The sequence below is a fragment of the Aptenodytes forsteri genome, unplaced genomic scaffold (genome assembly GCF_000699145.1).
Source record: "Aptenodytes forsteri isolate BGI_AS27 unplaced genomic scaffold, ASM69914v1 Scaffold841, whole genome shotgun sequence".
NCBI lineage: Eukaryota > Metazoa > Chordata > Aves > Sphenisciformes > Spheniscidae > Aptenodytes > Aptenodytes forsteri.
Window position 1 is genome coordinate 486,082 of NW_008796189.1, and position 14,539 is coordinate 500,620.

General features: G+C 44.1%; 1 protein-coding gene across 2 annotated transcripts in view; it reads right to left on the reverse strand.

Moving 5' to 3' along the window:
- Positions 1 to 760: 760 nt before the first annotated feature.
- ALG9 (ALG9, alpha-1,2-mannosyltransferase) overlaps positions 761 to 14,539 on the reverse strand; it is a 31,264-nt gene continuing 17,485 nt past the window's right edge. For both annotated transcript variants that reach the window (XM_019474292.1, XM_019474293.1), the window contains 2 exons: positions 11,729 to 11,859; positions 761 to 976 (listed from right to left, as the gene is read on the reverse strand). In XM_019474292.1, coding sequence (XP_019329837.1) covers positions 853 to 976; positions 11,729 to 11,859 — 255 coding nt within the window. In that variant the 3' untranslated portion in view covers positions 761 to 852. The remainder of the gene's footprint in view (positions 977 to 11,728; positions 11,860 to 14,539) is intronic.

The following is a 14,539-nucleotide window of genomic DNA, read 5'->3' on the forward strand; positions in this document are numbered from 1 at the left end:
CGAAAAAAAAAATTAATGCTTCTTATCCTCTCTGGATGTTTCCAAAAATTTTAAGATGCTGTAGTCTAGAATTCAAAGGATGTTATAGGTATCTTTAAAAAATTATTATAAATAGTGAACAAACCCTTGGTTTCACAGATAACAAAAACACTCTGATCCCGTTAAAACAGTTAATTGGCTCAACTCCTAAGTTTGGGTTTTTTCCTCCCCAAAGCGCAAGTTTATCCTTGAAAGTGTCTCCTGGACAGAGCAACTTTAGGCTGTTTCTCTGTGGTGCACACTACTTCATTCCTTAAGATTCAGTGCATTTCAGTTAATTGTCTCTCAGGTGTTTTCCTTTTTCTTAAAAAAGAAACAATTCCTAAACATTGTTACCTGAAAAAATTCCCTAGGAGAAGGTGAACACTACTTAAGCAGACAAGGACAGTGGAGGTGGGGCAGCAGGAGAGAGAAAGAGAGGCTGAGCTGGATTTTCCCAGTGCCAGATTGCAACCTGGAGCAGAACCTCATACTGTCATTCCTTTTTATTTTCCATTTTTCTCTTCTCTGGTGTAATAGATAATAACACAGGGAGCAGCAGGGATAATACATTCGTAGGTGGCTGCTGGATTTTCAAATGGTTTCTTACCAATATGTTCTGTGTAGGCAGAGCAGAGACCTGACACTGAGGAACTGAAAACAGATGATGCACCCTTTTTACAGCTGGAAGCTTGCAGAGTGAAATTACTTCATGGGAAATCTTTATTAGTGAATCTTACAAGCGCAATCTTTCAAAAACGGAACTGAAGATGGCTTAGGCAGCTGTCCAAGAGTGTCAGCAGATGCTTTTGGTTTTGTTGCCCAGGTGTGTTGCTAGCCTCCCATTTTTTTCCTGGTTTGCCTCGACCTCCGGGATTTCAGAATAGTATAGTTTGCATACCATGTGTACTGTTCTGAGAGGAGAGGGACGTAGAATGCACGCAGCAGCTTTGAGGACCTGAAACCAGAAAGGAAAAACAAATCATCCTTAAAGCGCTCATTAGCCAGTATGTTCAAAACAATACAAATGAGGCTTTCCAAAAGATTTGGGCTGGTGAGTCAGTAACATGAGGAATGCTAATGGTTCAGGCATACGAAGCCCAGTCCCATTTTCTCCTTGTTGGTGGGACCAAAGCTGGTTTGTGCCAGCATCACCAGTTTAAAAGCAGCAGCCTGCCCAGTTCTTCAGCATGCCCACTATCCATTCCAGTAGGATTAAGGGGGAGAGAGGGCAGGAAGTTGTTGTATTTATTGAAAGAAACTTAGATCCCGGATATCACTGTCCAAAAAGCAGACAGTACAGCCCTGTGAGCCTTTGGTATCATACAGACAGGCAGGCCTCCCATTCCTCAGGGCATGCTATGAAGGTGAAAGATAGCAAGGCTGCATTTAGCTCCTGGCATCTCCTCTTTTCTATCCAATCTTTCTGGCCGCCGATTCCTCCACGCATGTCTGAAGGGCAGACAGAAGCTTTGATGGGCACTGGCATTTTGAAGTTTTGCTCTTGGGCTGATCTTCTGTTGCGAATATTGAATTAAAGAGGGATGGACCGCTCTAAAGCCTACAAGCAGTTTGCTGCAGGCTGCCAGCATTCACTCCATGCCCTGCTAGTGCTGGGAGCTGGCATTTCACAGCACTTTGCAACAATTGGACCAATGGAGTACTCAAGCATGGAGGGTTTAATGGCTGCATCAAATTAGTACCTTTTCTTTGGCTGCTAATTGCTGGAGCTGTGCTAGCTGAGTACATTTTAAATGCATGTATTCTCTTCCTGAGCAAACTAATAGTAAAATCCAGGTTTAAATGTGAAGTGGACCAATATAATGTCCTTCAGCAGCAGCACTGAACCTTGCTAGAAGCTTCAAAAATTAGAGAAACTTATTGAAATCAGGGCTGGGGCAGAGTCTTGCTTCCTCAGCATTTAAGCTTATCTCTATCTCTCTAAGATTAACTTGTTGGTAAACTATCAACCCTTGACAGACATAAGTCTAACTCCATCCACATAAAGCTTGGAAAAGCAACTGCAGCACTCAAATTTGATCTGCAGCGTGCTAAGTCAGGGATGGTACACAGATCCAGCATGTACTTGCTGGTCACTGCAATTCACACAGCTTTGCTGGTTACACAGCCAAGGTTCTGGACATCCAGTTCAAGTCACTTTTTCAGAAGAAAGATTAATTGTGTTTCGTTTGCTTATTGTAAGGCGGCACTGGATATTTTTCAAAAATGCAGTCTAAAAAACAATGGCAGGAACTGCCACTGTGAACTACAACTCCCTGGAGGCTCCCAGGGTTCTTAGACAGCCTTACTGTAATTCATCTGAGAACAAGCAGCTCCTGATCTCCTGCAACCTGGAGCAAAAGACCATCCAGGAAAAGACTGGTGATATCTACTTGCATTGGCATAGCACCACTCAGCAGCAGGGTCCTGTTACATAAGATGCCATACAAGCACAAAGCAAGGCATTTTTCAGTTGAAATGTTCCCTCTTTAGACAGACAAAGTGACAGACAAAGCAGTATTCTTCCCACACTGGAGAGGGGAAACTGAGGCAGAAAGTATTGTCTACCCTCAGAGAGACTGAGCAAGTCTGAATTCCTAAAATTTGCAAGTCCCACTTCTAACTGTGAGACTCTGCCTCCTTTCAACATCCCGCATCTTGTAAGCTTGCTTTTTTGCCAAGCGCTCAGCTTGTGCTTTAGGATATAAAAATGCTGATTGCTTTATTTCGAAGAACAAAAAGCTCAGTGATAATACTTAAGCCTTTTACAAATTGTAAAGCACCCAGCAAAGTTCCTAAATAAAAGAATCACTGGAAATGGTTGCTCTTTGTGAATTCCTGAGGTGCTGGAATCGGGAACATGTTCAAAGCAGAATCTCTTAGTAGCAAATAACTAGGCAGAAGATGGTAATTTTGGTGTATTCTGAACGAGGAACTTTTTTTGCAGCTGTCATTTCCTTGTGCCTGGAAATTGGAGGTCAGCCCTCCCTCCAGTCACTAGAAGCAAAAGCATCCCTTTGAAAACAAGTGCTTGATTTTCCTCCTCCATCTCTTGTGGCTAATGAACATCATGTCATTGCTGAACTTATTCTGGCATCTCCTCCTCTGAGCCTGACAACCCACCATTGCTACCATGGCTGCTCTCTGTGAATGGTGTGGTTTCACTTCAATTCCCTTTAGCAAAGAAAAAGGAAAGAAAGAAAAACAAGAAAAAGCAACTGTGTTCAAGCTGCTTGGGATGCTGTTTAAAACAAGGAAACTGAAAAGTAAGGTAGAGTACCAGCTTGCTGCTACATTGTAAGAAAGGGACAGAAACTAGCACAATTCCCCAGAGCTCAGGGTGTGTGCTTGGGTTAAGATGAAGTAATCTGTTGAATTAGCCTTGTGCGGTTTAGCTCAGGGACAGAGAGGAAGGCAGCACCTTCAGCTGATGGCTGAGGTCCCAAGTATACAGTCTGTAGCACTGAAAATGCTTTCAGTCACTCAGTCCAAATGTAGAGCTGACAGCAGTCAGACAACAGCACCCAGTTCACATCCTCCCCTTGACCTGGATGCATCTACATACTGACAGCCTGCCCAGGACAGCACTGTACAACGCAGTGGAAACCCAGTAATGGTGGGTCTGATTGATTGCTGGAGCAACAAAACTAAACGCCTGTGTTTACCCTCAGTGCTGGTGCCTCTCACAGCTCTGCAGAAACACTACTATCTTGTCTGTACTTCTTCTTCTTTATACCTTTTGTGAGAAACACTCCCTATATCTTTTACTTGTTGGTATTCTGAAATATAGGGCCAATGCAGCTCACATGGTTGTGCTCACATGGTCTTTGTGGCATATGTTCAGAATATGCAGGATTCAGCTTTGCTTTCTAGAACAAAAGGAAATTCCAGGAGCTGGTAGTAGCAAAAATCTCTTCCCAAACAAGCCAGCTCAGTGTAACCATCCTGAGTTTGCAGACAGCCTGAAACAACTCTGAGCAACGAAAGCTCTCCACATGCTCTTAACTTTGCTAGCAACTCAGCCCTCATTAGCAGCAGTTTAAATGTCAATGTTCACTGTTTCACAGTTTATATCAGCAGTGAAACAGAGGAGAAAATACTGTTGGTAAAAAAGATCAAAAAAGGAGAGGCAGGAATGACTGATGGAAAAAAATACCAAGGGTGGAAAATGACAAGAAACACAGAGCAGAAAGATAGCTGCTCTTCATAGAATCATAGAATCATAGAATCATTGAGGTTGGAAAAGACCTCTAAGATCATCGAGTCCAACCGTCAACCCAACACCACCACCCACTAAACCATGTCCCTAAGCACCATGTCTACACGTCTTTTAAATACCTCCAGGGATGGGGACTCCACCACTTCCCTGGGCAGCCTGTTCCAATGTTGAACCACTCTTTCAGTAAAGAAATTTTTCTCCTTACATCATCTAAACCTCCCCTGCCACAACTTGAGGCCATTTCTTACTTCCCACCAGTGGATGTCCTACATAATGCCAAGGCACTCATGACAAATAACAATACAGTGAATTGGTATATAAAGGCCACAGCTGATCTACATTCCTGTACTCCTCCCCCAAAACAAGAAGTACGTGCTCCGAGAATGGAGAGTTGTAGATCTCATTTAGCCAGAGGAGACCCCAAAAGTGAAGTTCACCGTGGTCTTCAGGGTGAAATGATGTATTACTCAAACTGTCAAGTCCACAAAGAGTCCTTGGTTTCCACCAGGTGTTAGCTAGTCAGGCTGCTGGTGCCATAGCAAAATGACTCTTCGCTCACAAGACTTGTAAAGGTAAAAAGGGAACAGTTTACATTGGTTCCAATTACCCAGTCTAAGGACACAGGTTAAAAAAAGGCAACAGAAAATAAAAGAGGCATCTTAAAAATAGTAACGTTTATGTGCTCAGAGAACCACGTCAGATATAAAAACATGAAACCCTGAATATGGCATGGTAAATGGTAGCACCAACTTATCTGCTCCACAGCTATAAGGTCAGCCTTTGTATTTGTTCAGCAGCAACTTTCTCACTGAAAAGAGACTCAGACTGGACACAAGCACAAGGCTGCTCTCTCTGCTGCTGGTAACTACACAGTAGCAAAGCCCTGGATGCCTGCTCTCAGCAGCAGCCATGAGAGAACCATGGCTGCTGATGCACCGACAGCTCAGGAAGTCATGATAGAGCTTTAAATTCAGACAGGGAACCTTTACCTCCTGTCACCTCGCTTTGTCAGGTTCAGCAACCTCAGACAACAGATGGTACGTGGAAGGGGTTGGGATGACAGATGACAGTGAATATATACATATAATGTTCTATTTGCATTTGCTTCTAAATTTGTCCCCCAGAGACTGTGAGTGTGTGTAGCCTTAATCAGCATAGAGCTCCCAAGCAGCATGTTGGTAGCAAGATCAAGGCCACAATCACTCCAAGCTGGGTAGCCAAGGGTCTAGTGCAATGCTACTGGAACACTGATGCAGCAAGGCTCTTTCAGTGGTGGGCTCCAGGCCGCAGCCAGGCAACAGGCAAATTCTGCCCACTTGTTGCTGTGCTCCAGACATGGGAGGTATCGCACATTCGGGGGGGGCTGAATTATTTTCCAGTTTTTTGGTTTCTAGGGGAGCGACTGCTGCAGCACCCAGAGCAGCTGCCAGTTAGGATAGAGGTGCACAGTTACCTGTACACCCAGCAGAGCTGGAACCACAGTGCTGTTTGGTGCTAAGCGTATTTCTGTAAATTACCTATTGGACTTCAGAAGAAAGCAACTCAACAGTCCTGTTCTACTAATGCCAGTGGAGGCTCTTCTGGAATGGAAGCAAGGACTGCTAAGTGAAGATGTTCGAGTCCCCCCTCCCAAGCTCATAGACTGACATGGAATGGAAGCAGTTAGATACATGTAGTGGTGGGAGATTCTTCCTGACTGCATCTTGTAACCTGAACTTCTTACCCCACTGACAGCAGAATTCAGAAAGAAGCATGAGAAGGAAGAAGAGAAGGGAATGGCAGAAAGAAGAGGCAGGAGGAAGTTGAATCTCTGCCACATGGGCAGGACCTAGTACCTTCTAGCTGCAGGCATACACAGGAAGCTCATGATCAAAGCTCTCTGAAAACCCATTAACATTTGCACTTCCTCTAGGTGTTAAATTTTGTACCAGCCATGCACCTAAGAAGTAATTTAGCTACTTGTAAAACAAAAGTAGGGAAAACATTTCATGTAACATGGAGGAAAGCACCATTAAAGGGAATGAGACAGTCTCTCTTATCAAACCGGGGTAATGATATGCTAGAACAAGGTGACCGAATCATTAATTTTGCACTAAGAATATTTTTTTTGATGGTAAACCCAAGCATTTGGAGCAAGCAGACGGCTCAGCCTAAAGAGCTGCAAAATATGTGCTCCTCAGTGGGGAGCTGTAATATATTTCCCCTTTTCTGTGCCAGATTTGGAGTGCTCAGCCAATATAGAATTAAATGGACCTGGACAAAGCAGCTTCCTGAGGAGCATAATTAGCTGGTGGCTTGGAGTACTCTCTAATTCAATTAGCAGCACCATTTATCAGAGCCAGCTGAGATTTACATTTGCACTTGCTGACGTCAGTGTGAGACTCGCAGTGAGTCCCAGAAGCCTCCAGTTCAGCAGGAGTGAATTGAACTGCTGGGGTCATTTATTTTCAAAGAACAAGAGCTGGAGTTTGGTTTGGGTGGGGAGGTGTTTCATGGGGGTTTTTTGCCCAAAAATGCTCCTTGCTCTGCAGCCACTTGAGCTGCAGACCTGAAGTCTACCCTGGCAGCTTCCCTCGCAGCTCAGTTCAAAGTGACACTTCTTCTGTTCCTCCTTCCCTTTTATAAAAAAAGCTGCATTTTCATAGTGTTTTTACACTTACTTCAGAGGTAGCAGGGGACATTTCCAAATCATTGTGTGGAAGCAGGTGCTGGATTTGAGAGATGCGTCATTCTGCTAAGCTGGGGAGCTCAGAAATGCGAGCAGCCTGGATCATTATAGGAGTTCTTGATGCATCTTCACTGACTCTACCCACAGACCTGTATGTCTTACCCTGGGAATAACTCTCCCCACAGATCTACTAACTCTGGGATCCTTTCAGCTTACCAATTTCTAGCACCTAATGTGCTATTACAACTGTGTAACCGCTCCTCTCCGGCAGCTAAACTCCCCAGAATGATCAATTTCTCAAGTCTAAGAGAGACAGCCCTGCCTAGATTTGTTGTCTCAAATTAAAACGAAACAAAAACACAGAAGTGTTTTTGCTGGGATTTCCATACCTTCTCCGCTATCAGGCCTGCCTTTCGGGACTATAGAAGTACTTGTTGCATCCCTGAAACAGTCTCAGGGTATACCCAATGCCCTCAGAGAACCTTCCAGCTGGATGGAGTGGCAACTCTCAGTGTCCTCCCTCTGAGGCTCTGCAGTGCCCACTCCAGTGGGCTTGGTACTCTACAGACTGGGATAAGGACAGAAGCAAGCAAAGCAAGGGCTGACTAGCAGCAAGGGAGACTGCTGCAGCCACAGACAGAAAGACACACCAGTAGTACTTGCTTCGCAAATGAGGTTTTCCAATCTCAACAAAAGGACAATAGCTAATGCCTGAGTCTGCAGGGTGAGACAGACCCTCGTATCTCATTCAGTTGCTAGACAGAACTGCAACTGCCACTAGCTAACTCATCTGTCAGCTGCCAATCTACTGCAAAACTTGTGTCATTTCCCCTTTTGAGAATTGCTTGAGCCCCATTATTTTATGCAAGTTACAACTCAATCACACTCAGGGAAAAAAAACAAAGCAAACAATGCTGTCTTATTTTAGAAGTGCTACGACGCATTCAGAGCAAGGAGCTCAACAGACTGATTATGAACATTTGCCATGGGAAACCTTTATATGGATGTTGCAGCAAAATTCCAATACTTGGATGCAAAACAATGCAAAGGGATTTACCTGCCACCGCTATTATGAAGTTGAAGCTTCTCACTCTTTTATTCATTGCCAGCAAACTCCTGGAGATAAGTGGGGAGCTAACAAACTTTTGGTCCAAATGCGAAACTGCAACACAGGGAGGGTTTAAGATACGTGGACAGAGTCTTGGGAGCACCAAGTTCCAGCTGAGCTCCTTAATCACTCATCCACCCTACCTCTTCTCCAAGGGCCAAATTACAGAAAGGAATTAAAAATATATGACAAAAAATTATGAAGCAGGCAATCCAAACAGAGCCTTTCTGAAATTTCTCTTGCTCATGCTGTTGTGGATGGGCTGGCAAAAGGGGCCTTGACCTTGTCGGTAGTATCCAATTTTAAATGTGATACCTTTAAGTGACACACTGGCTAAAAACAGGCCATATCAGACCTTGCATGGTTTGTTCTTACTGCTCTTCACTGTACCATGAGTTGTTTTGGGAAGCTGTGCCCACTGCTACACATTTGCCCTGCTAGGCAGGCCATGGTTCCTGGCTTACTGTCCTTCAGAGGTAACAGAGAATCTGTCAGACAAGCAGGGTGACAAGATGGGGAGACACTGCTGGTTCTCTCATCCCTCAGTATCAGTGATATCCCCCAGGTAAGCACATGCCCTTCTAGTCCTTCACCAGCACTGTGCACTCGAGCTGCCCCACCTGCAGACTGCTGAAGGTCTGCTGAAGGGACGGAGCCCAGCGCTCCAAACTGCGGGAGCTCTGGAGGTACTAACAGCAGGGATGGAAATCAGACCTGCTGCTATGGCAACCTGGCCTCCTCCACTGGTGAAGGCATCACACCTCCCCTCTGCTCCAGCTGTGAGGCGTTGATAAGGAACAGCATGGAGAATTTCCATGCAGCACAAGAACAGGAGCGGAGGAGGCTGACAGGCGACACCAGCAGGGCTAAGGATCTGACTGCCTGATCTCCTCTTGGGACATGCTCTGCAAACCCTCTTCTATTCCAGTCTCCCATTAATGCAACAGCATCTTTTATTAAGGAGGACACAGCAGCCAGAAAGATCCCCTTCCTCCCCACCACTTTAGATGATCTGTTCTAAGGTCTTGGTGATTGCTTAGCCAGGGAGTATGCTCCCCTTTCCCCACCCCCAGTATTCTGCCTTTACATCTCATCGTTACCAGTGTCAGTATGCTCTGAAGTTTCAGGATCTCTCTGTGACTCTCAGCTTCTCACAACAAGCTGCTGCTCCATGGTGAGATGCTACCTTTGCTACAACAAGCCAAGCCATTACTTCCAGTGGTAACAGCCACATGCACCTTCCTTTCACAAGCCAGACATGAAGGACCACACACAGAAATCGACATCCCTGTACTGAGTGGGTTACCAGAGTTTGGCTGCAGGCTTGCAAGATACTTAGCCAACAAGAAACATACAGCTTGGGAATCTAGCTGGAGTTTACATGATCTAAATGCAACACACAGTATCATATATCAAATTAAAATGAATGCACGAGTTTTCACTGCCAAACTTGGGAATAAGTTACCAGCCTCAGTCTGGCAGGAAGTACTTTGACAGCATTTCCCCTAGAAGCACAGAGCTGCTACACCACATCTACCTATGTATTCAGCCAAATTCCTGAGAAACCAGCCAGATATTTATGCTTGGCAGGATGCAGGGGTTTAGCTGTAAATAGGGAAATTCCTTAATCCTATCAATTTCCCCTAATAAGAAGGAGGGGGGAAAAGAAGAAAGAAAAATATCATAGAGTGACTCATACAGAAACAGCATTAAAGCAGTGAAGAGAGTGACAAGGACTCAGCTCAGTACTGAGCTATGCGTTTGGCTCTAGCTTAGCTCCTTGCACTGATTCCAGTCAGCATTGCAGGCTGCAGTAGGGTCAGGATTGAGATGGTATCAGATGTACACACATCTTACAGGAAAAATCCCCAGCCAAGTTAGCAATGAACAAAAAAGCCTGCGTGAAAGTGGAGGATTCGAAACACTAGTGTCCTGTGGTAAGGCCTACAGGGGTAGACTCAACTCTCTCCCCACAAAAGGAGCAGATACACTGTGCTGTTGCTTCCAGACAAATGCTGTTTTTTATTCAGCAGGGCACAGCCTCTAAGGGGATACGAAATCGGTTCAGAAGAGAGAGCAGTGATACGTCTCTCGTGAGCTTTAATCAAAAGCTCAGAGGCTATGGGTGGGGGCTGAAAGTGCAATAATCCAAAAAGCCCCATGAGACAGACCAACTCCTTCTCTACCAACCATCAGCTAAGTACAGGAAAAATGAGCAGAAGTGGAAAGAAGCCATGGAGAATCCAGGACATTCTGGAGAAGTCTGTGAGATGTACAGCCATAGCAGAGTAATTCACTTTGCTTTCATTAGGCAGGCTAGCATCTCTGCGACAGGCAGCTGCTACCTCTGAAAGCTCCCCTAGCAAATTACATCCCCATGGTTAACCCAAGGTGTCTTAAAGGCTCATTTGGACCTGACTCAGTGCCTCTGAATGACTTCAAAGGATTTTAGATCAGATCCAAACAATCAAAGCTGGGCTGTTCAGCAGAGGATAGCAAGATAAACCAGCTTTAAAAACACATGAATGTGTCTTCAAAGCATAAATGCACATTCAGGGGTATATGCTCTGCACAAGGAGTCCTCTGCAAAACTCTTACGCAGATGCTTCTATTGCCTCATTAATAAGACTCATTGGCCATCTCATTCTCCCTTCCTAAAGTCCTGCCCGAATGTAACAGCAGGTCTCTCGGAAAACATAGTTCATGAAAAACCTTGCCAAGAAAACTTGTTTGTGTCAGCAAGCTGGGAACATTAGAGCACTCCCGGGAGCTGCTCTAACATTATCACTCTTTCTCACTGTTCAGCTGCTTTTACCAGCCCCCCTCCCTCGAGGGTCCTATTACTAGGAAATAATAAGGTCTCACATAGAAAATAGGAGGGCACTGAACTCTGTATTAGTTTTTTACAGAGATTTTTCCAGTCAGCCTCCCTGTCCTGTTATGACAGCTACATGACCAGAGCTTTAAATGACTAAATAACTGTCCCCTTACAGCTGAGGGTCTCTGTATTTGCAGGAATGTATTAACAACATTCCCACTTTGACAACGCTGATTCCAGCCCCTGTTAGCCTGGAGGAGACCAATTTCAATCTCTGCCTCTCACAGAAATTCCTGTTCAGACACACAAGCAAGTTGTTCAGTGAGCAGCAGAACTAATGAAGAACGGATTCTAACAGAGGTCTCTTCCATGGATTCTCTGATGCCTAATAAAGGTGTGACCTTGCTGACTTTTCACTCCATGAGACTGCCTCCTCTCTCTGTCTGCCTCCTCTCGTTCATAAAATTTGTAAGACCTCATGCTCTTTGAGACTGACTTACACCTGTCTTGAATTTAGCTGAAACAAGACAGCAGATTCAAAAGTCTGTTGGGAGGAGATGACATATACCTCATTTCTTCAGAAAGCAAAACAAAAAACATTACTTCAGCAAGAAGTGCACAGGGAGGATTCTTTTTTAAAATAATCCTTCTTACCACCCTTCTCAGCTAGCTTCACCCTCTAAAGCAGCCTAGGTCATAAATATTGCAAGTACAAGTTTGACAAAGGTTCCACTGTAGCCAGCAAGCTGCCTTTACTGGAAACCGGATTTCAAGCTAGCGTTTGCCCATGTATCTTTCCTCCCTGTATACCGCTACTTTTGCAAGAGGATAATTGAACAGAATTAGTTCACAGACCTGCCAGCCTTTCTCCCTCCCTCTCAAATGTGTAAAGCATACCTGGAAGCATCTAGGAATGGCTTGTAGGCAATGGTTACCCACTCTTCTTTGTTGGAGGAATACCTTGGCTCCCTTGGGGTTTCAGCTGCTGTATCCAAGTCCACCAGATAGTGGCATTTGGAAATGTCAATCTGCAGAAAGAAAGACATTCTTGTGTTTTTTTTCCTGTAGGCTTCTGGTTGTATGTGTTCATTTATACAGGCTGTTACTTATCAATGAGAAGGGGGTTAAATTTCTAGCAACTGGTGACATGCTTCATGCAGGATACATTGTAAAATATTTTGAATGTTTTCAAGTAAAACCTTTATGGAGGAATACAAGCTATCACTACTGCTCTGGTCATAGGAGAAGAGTCCTAGGGTCCCTGTCTGAGGAAGTACCACTGCCAGCTCTCTTACTGAGGAACTGTCAAGTCACAGAGAGGAATTTGAGGTAGCAGAACCAATTCTGTTGACGTTTTTCCTGGTGGTTGTTTAACTAGCTATTAAAGACTTGCTACAATGCTGACTCCACAAGCTCCCCAGGCAAAAGACTTCACCATCTTCAGCGTTAGAAAGGTTTCCTGGTGTCTACACTGAATCTTCTTCTGTCTCAGTTCATGCCTGTCCCTACTTGTTTTACATCATAAACAAGGAAAACATCATCTTCTTTGTGATAGTTTTTACATACTAGAGTTCTGTTATCTGAAGATGGCTCTTGTCTTCTCTACAACCCTATTTTACTCCATAGTCATGTTTTCTACCCCTGTGATCATTCTTGTGGGTCTTCAATTAGTCACATCTATCCTGAATGCAGTGCCGAAATCAGGATGTGGCAGTTTAATGAAGGACTTCCTAATGCAGAGCAGCAAAGCAACAGTTGCACAATATGCTCCTGTGCATATAGCCCTCTATGTGGCTCATCTCTTTATACAGCAGCATGGCATTGCTAAGTTGTATTCATCCAGTGATTCGCCGCACCCCTGGATCCTTTCCTGAAGGACTTGTGCATAACTGGCTGGTCTTCAACCTACAGGTATTCACCTTATTATTTCTGTCTAGTGCACTGTCCATAGTAAATGTCATCCTTTTTTTTTTCAGATCCTCTCTCCAGTTTGTCAAAATCACTTTGAATTCTAATTACCTACTTTCTCCCACATCATTTGTTATTTAATAAGCCTATTGCCTATTCCTCCTTCCCCCCCTGCAAATCATTGATAAAAACTCTGAAAAGGACAGACCTTTGCAGTTTCCAGTACATACCCCCATTTTAAGTGCTCTACGGATAACTACTCCTATCATTACTGTAACAGCAATTAATGAATTCTGCTCCAAAGTGCATGCACAACAGTGAGAAGGGTACCTTATGTTAAGGCACATCCAGAGGAATATTTCTGTAGACCAGAAGAATAATAAACATCGATGCTGGGAAGTGTACCAACTCAGCACTCGTTTGTCATGATCATGAACTGTTTGTAATGTATAAACATCCAAAGACACTGCCAATTAACACCTTGTATAGGTGCTGTCCTAGGCCTAAAGAATGTACAGTCAAGTTCACATGATAAAGGCTTGACCCACTGCCCAAGAAAGACAACAAAGTACATGCTAGATCAGGCTGAGGGGACCCAGTGCCTCACGCTCCCCTGTTTATCCTCCTGTAAGAAACAGTGTATCTGCCAACTTTCTGCAGAAGAAATCCCATCACTCACTTAATTTTTCATGCCTTCTTTGGAAGTGCTTTTACAATCAGTTGCACAATGGCAGAACACAACATACACAGTTGTGTCTTGTTGATTGCACAACAGTGTGTACATCTCATCAAGTCAGAAAAAAAAGGTAATGTGTGATGACCAGGTGTTTCAATGAAGAAACAAATTTCCTTAGAGTCACTGCACAAGTTTGACACATTGAAAAGGTGAAGAAAAAGGCAGGGCAGCTATAGCTGGATTAGTCAAATGAAAAGCTAAGGCCCCTTAAGCCAGATTTGCAAAGGCCTCTACCCATCAGTTATCTTAAATGCAGGCAGCTGAGGTTCTCCAGGATGACTATGTCTTATTCTGTCTTACTCCCTCAAACTCTTCCTTGAGGTATCCCACATTTCAGTTTGCTCTCCCACAAAATTTTATTGCAAACTTCCTCGGACATGCTTCAGTTCACTTTTCTGAAGCACCTTTGGGGTTTATTGTAACAATTTAGGCTGAAAACAATTTAATTAGGTGGATGCCAGACAGCTCCGTGGCATCACAACTGAGTGGCAAATGAAATTACACCATGGGAAATTCTGCTGAGGAGAATGTTGAATCCACTTCTTGCACTGTATGAGAAGAACATTCCAGGCCCTGAGAGAGGTTCTGGCTCATTAGCAAAAAGACTCCCAAACCACTAACCAAGTTTTTCTGTAAGTGATGTAGAATCATTCAGAGAAAGACAAGTTACTGCCTCAAGCACTAAGACTAATCTCACTTCTCTCATTCTAAATGCTCCCCTAAAAGGGCTGGCACTTCCAATGCATATGAATTATCTGCCAGGTGAAAGACAGATTTCCCTTCTACCATTCCAAGTAGAGCATAGTGCCTTCTTACAAGTTACACCAAAGCTAAGGATAATATTCATCCTGGTCGGAGGGCCAAAACAGCACCTATGCATTTATTTGGGGATTTACACAAGACTTTGGTGGTGTACAGAATTTGAAACGTTTCTTTGTAGAAAGAAGTCAGTCTTAGTGAACGGAGCTGCAAGGAGTTTCTAAACTACATCCTATCCTCTTCTGTTCTCCTTTCCTTTTCGTCCTCCCACTCTTTTTTTATTTGATGCAACTGCTATGCTAAGT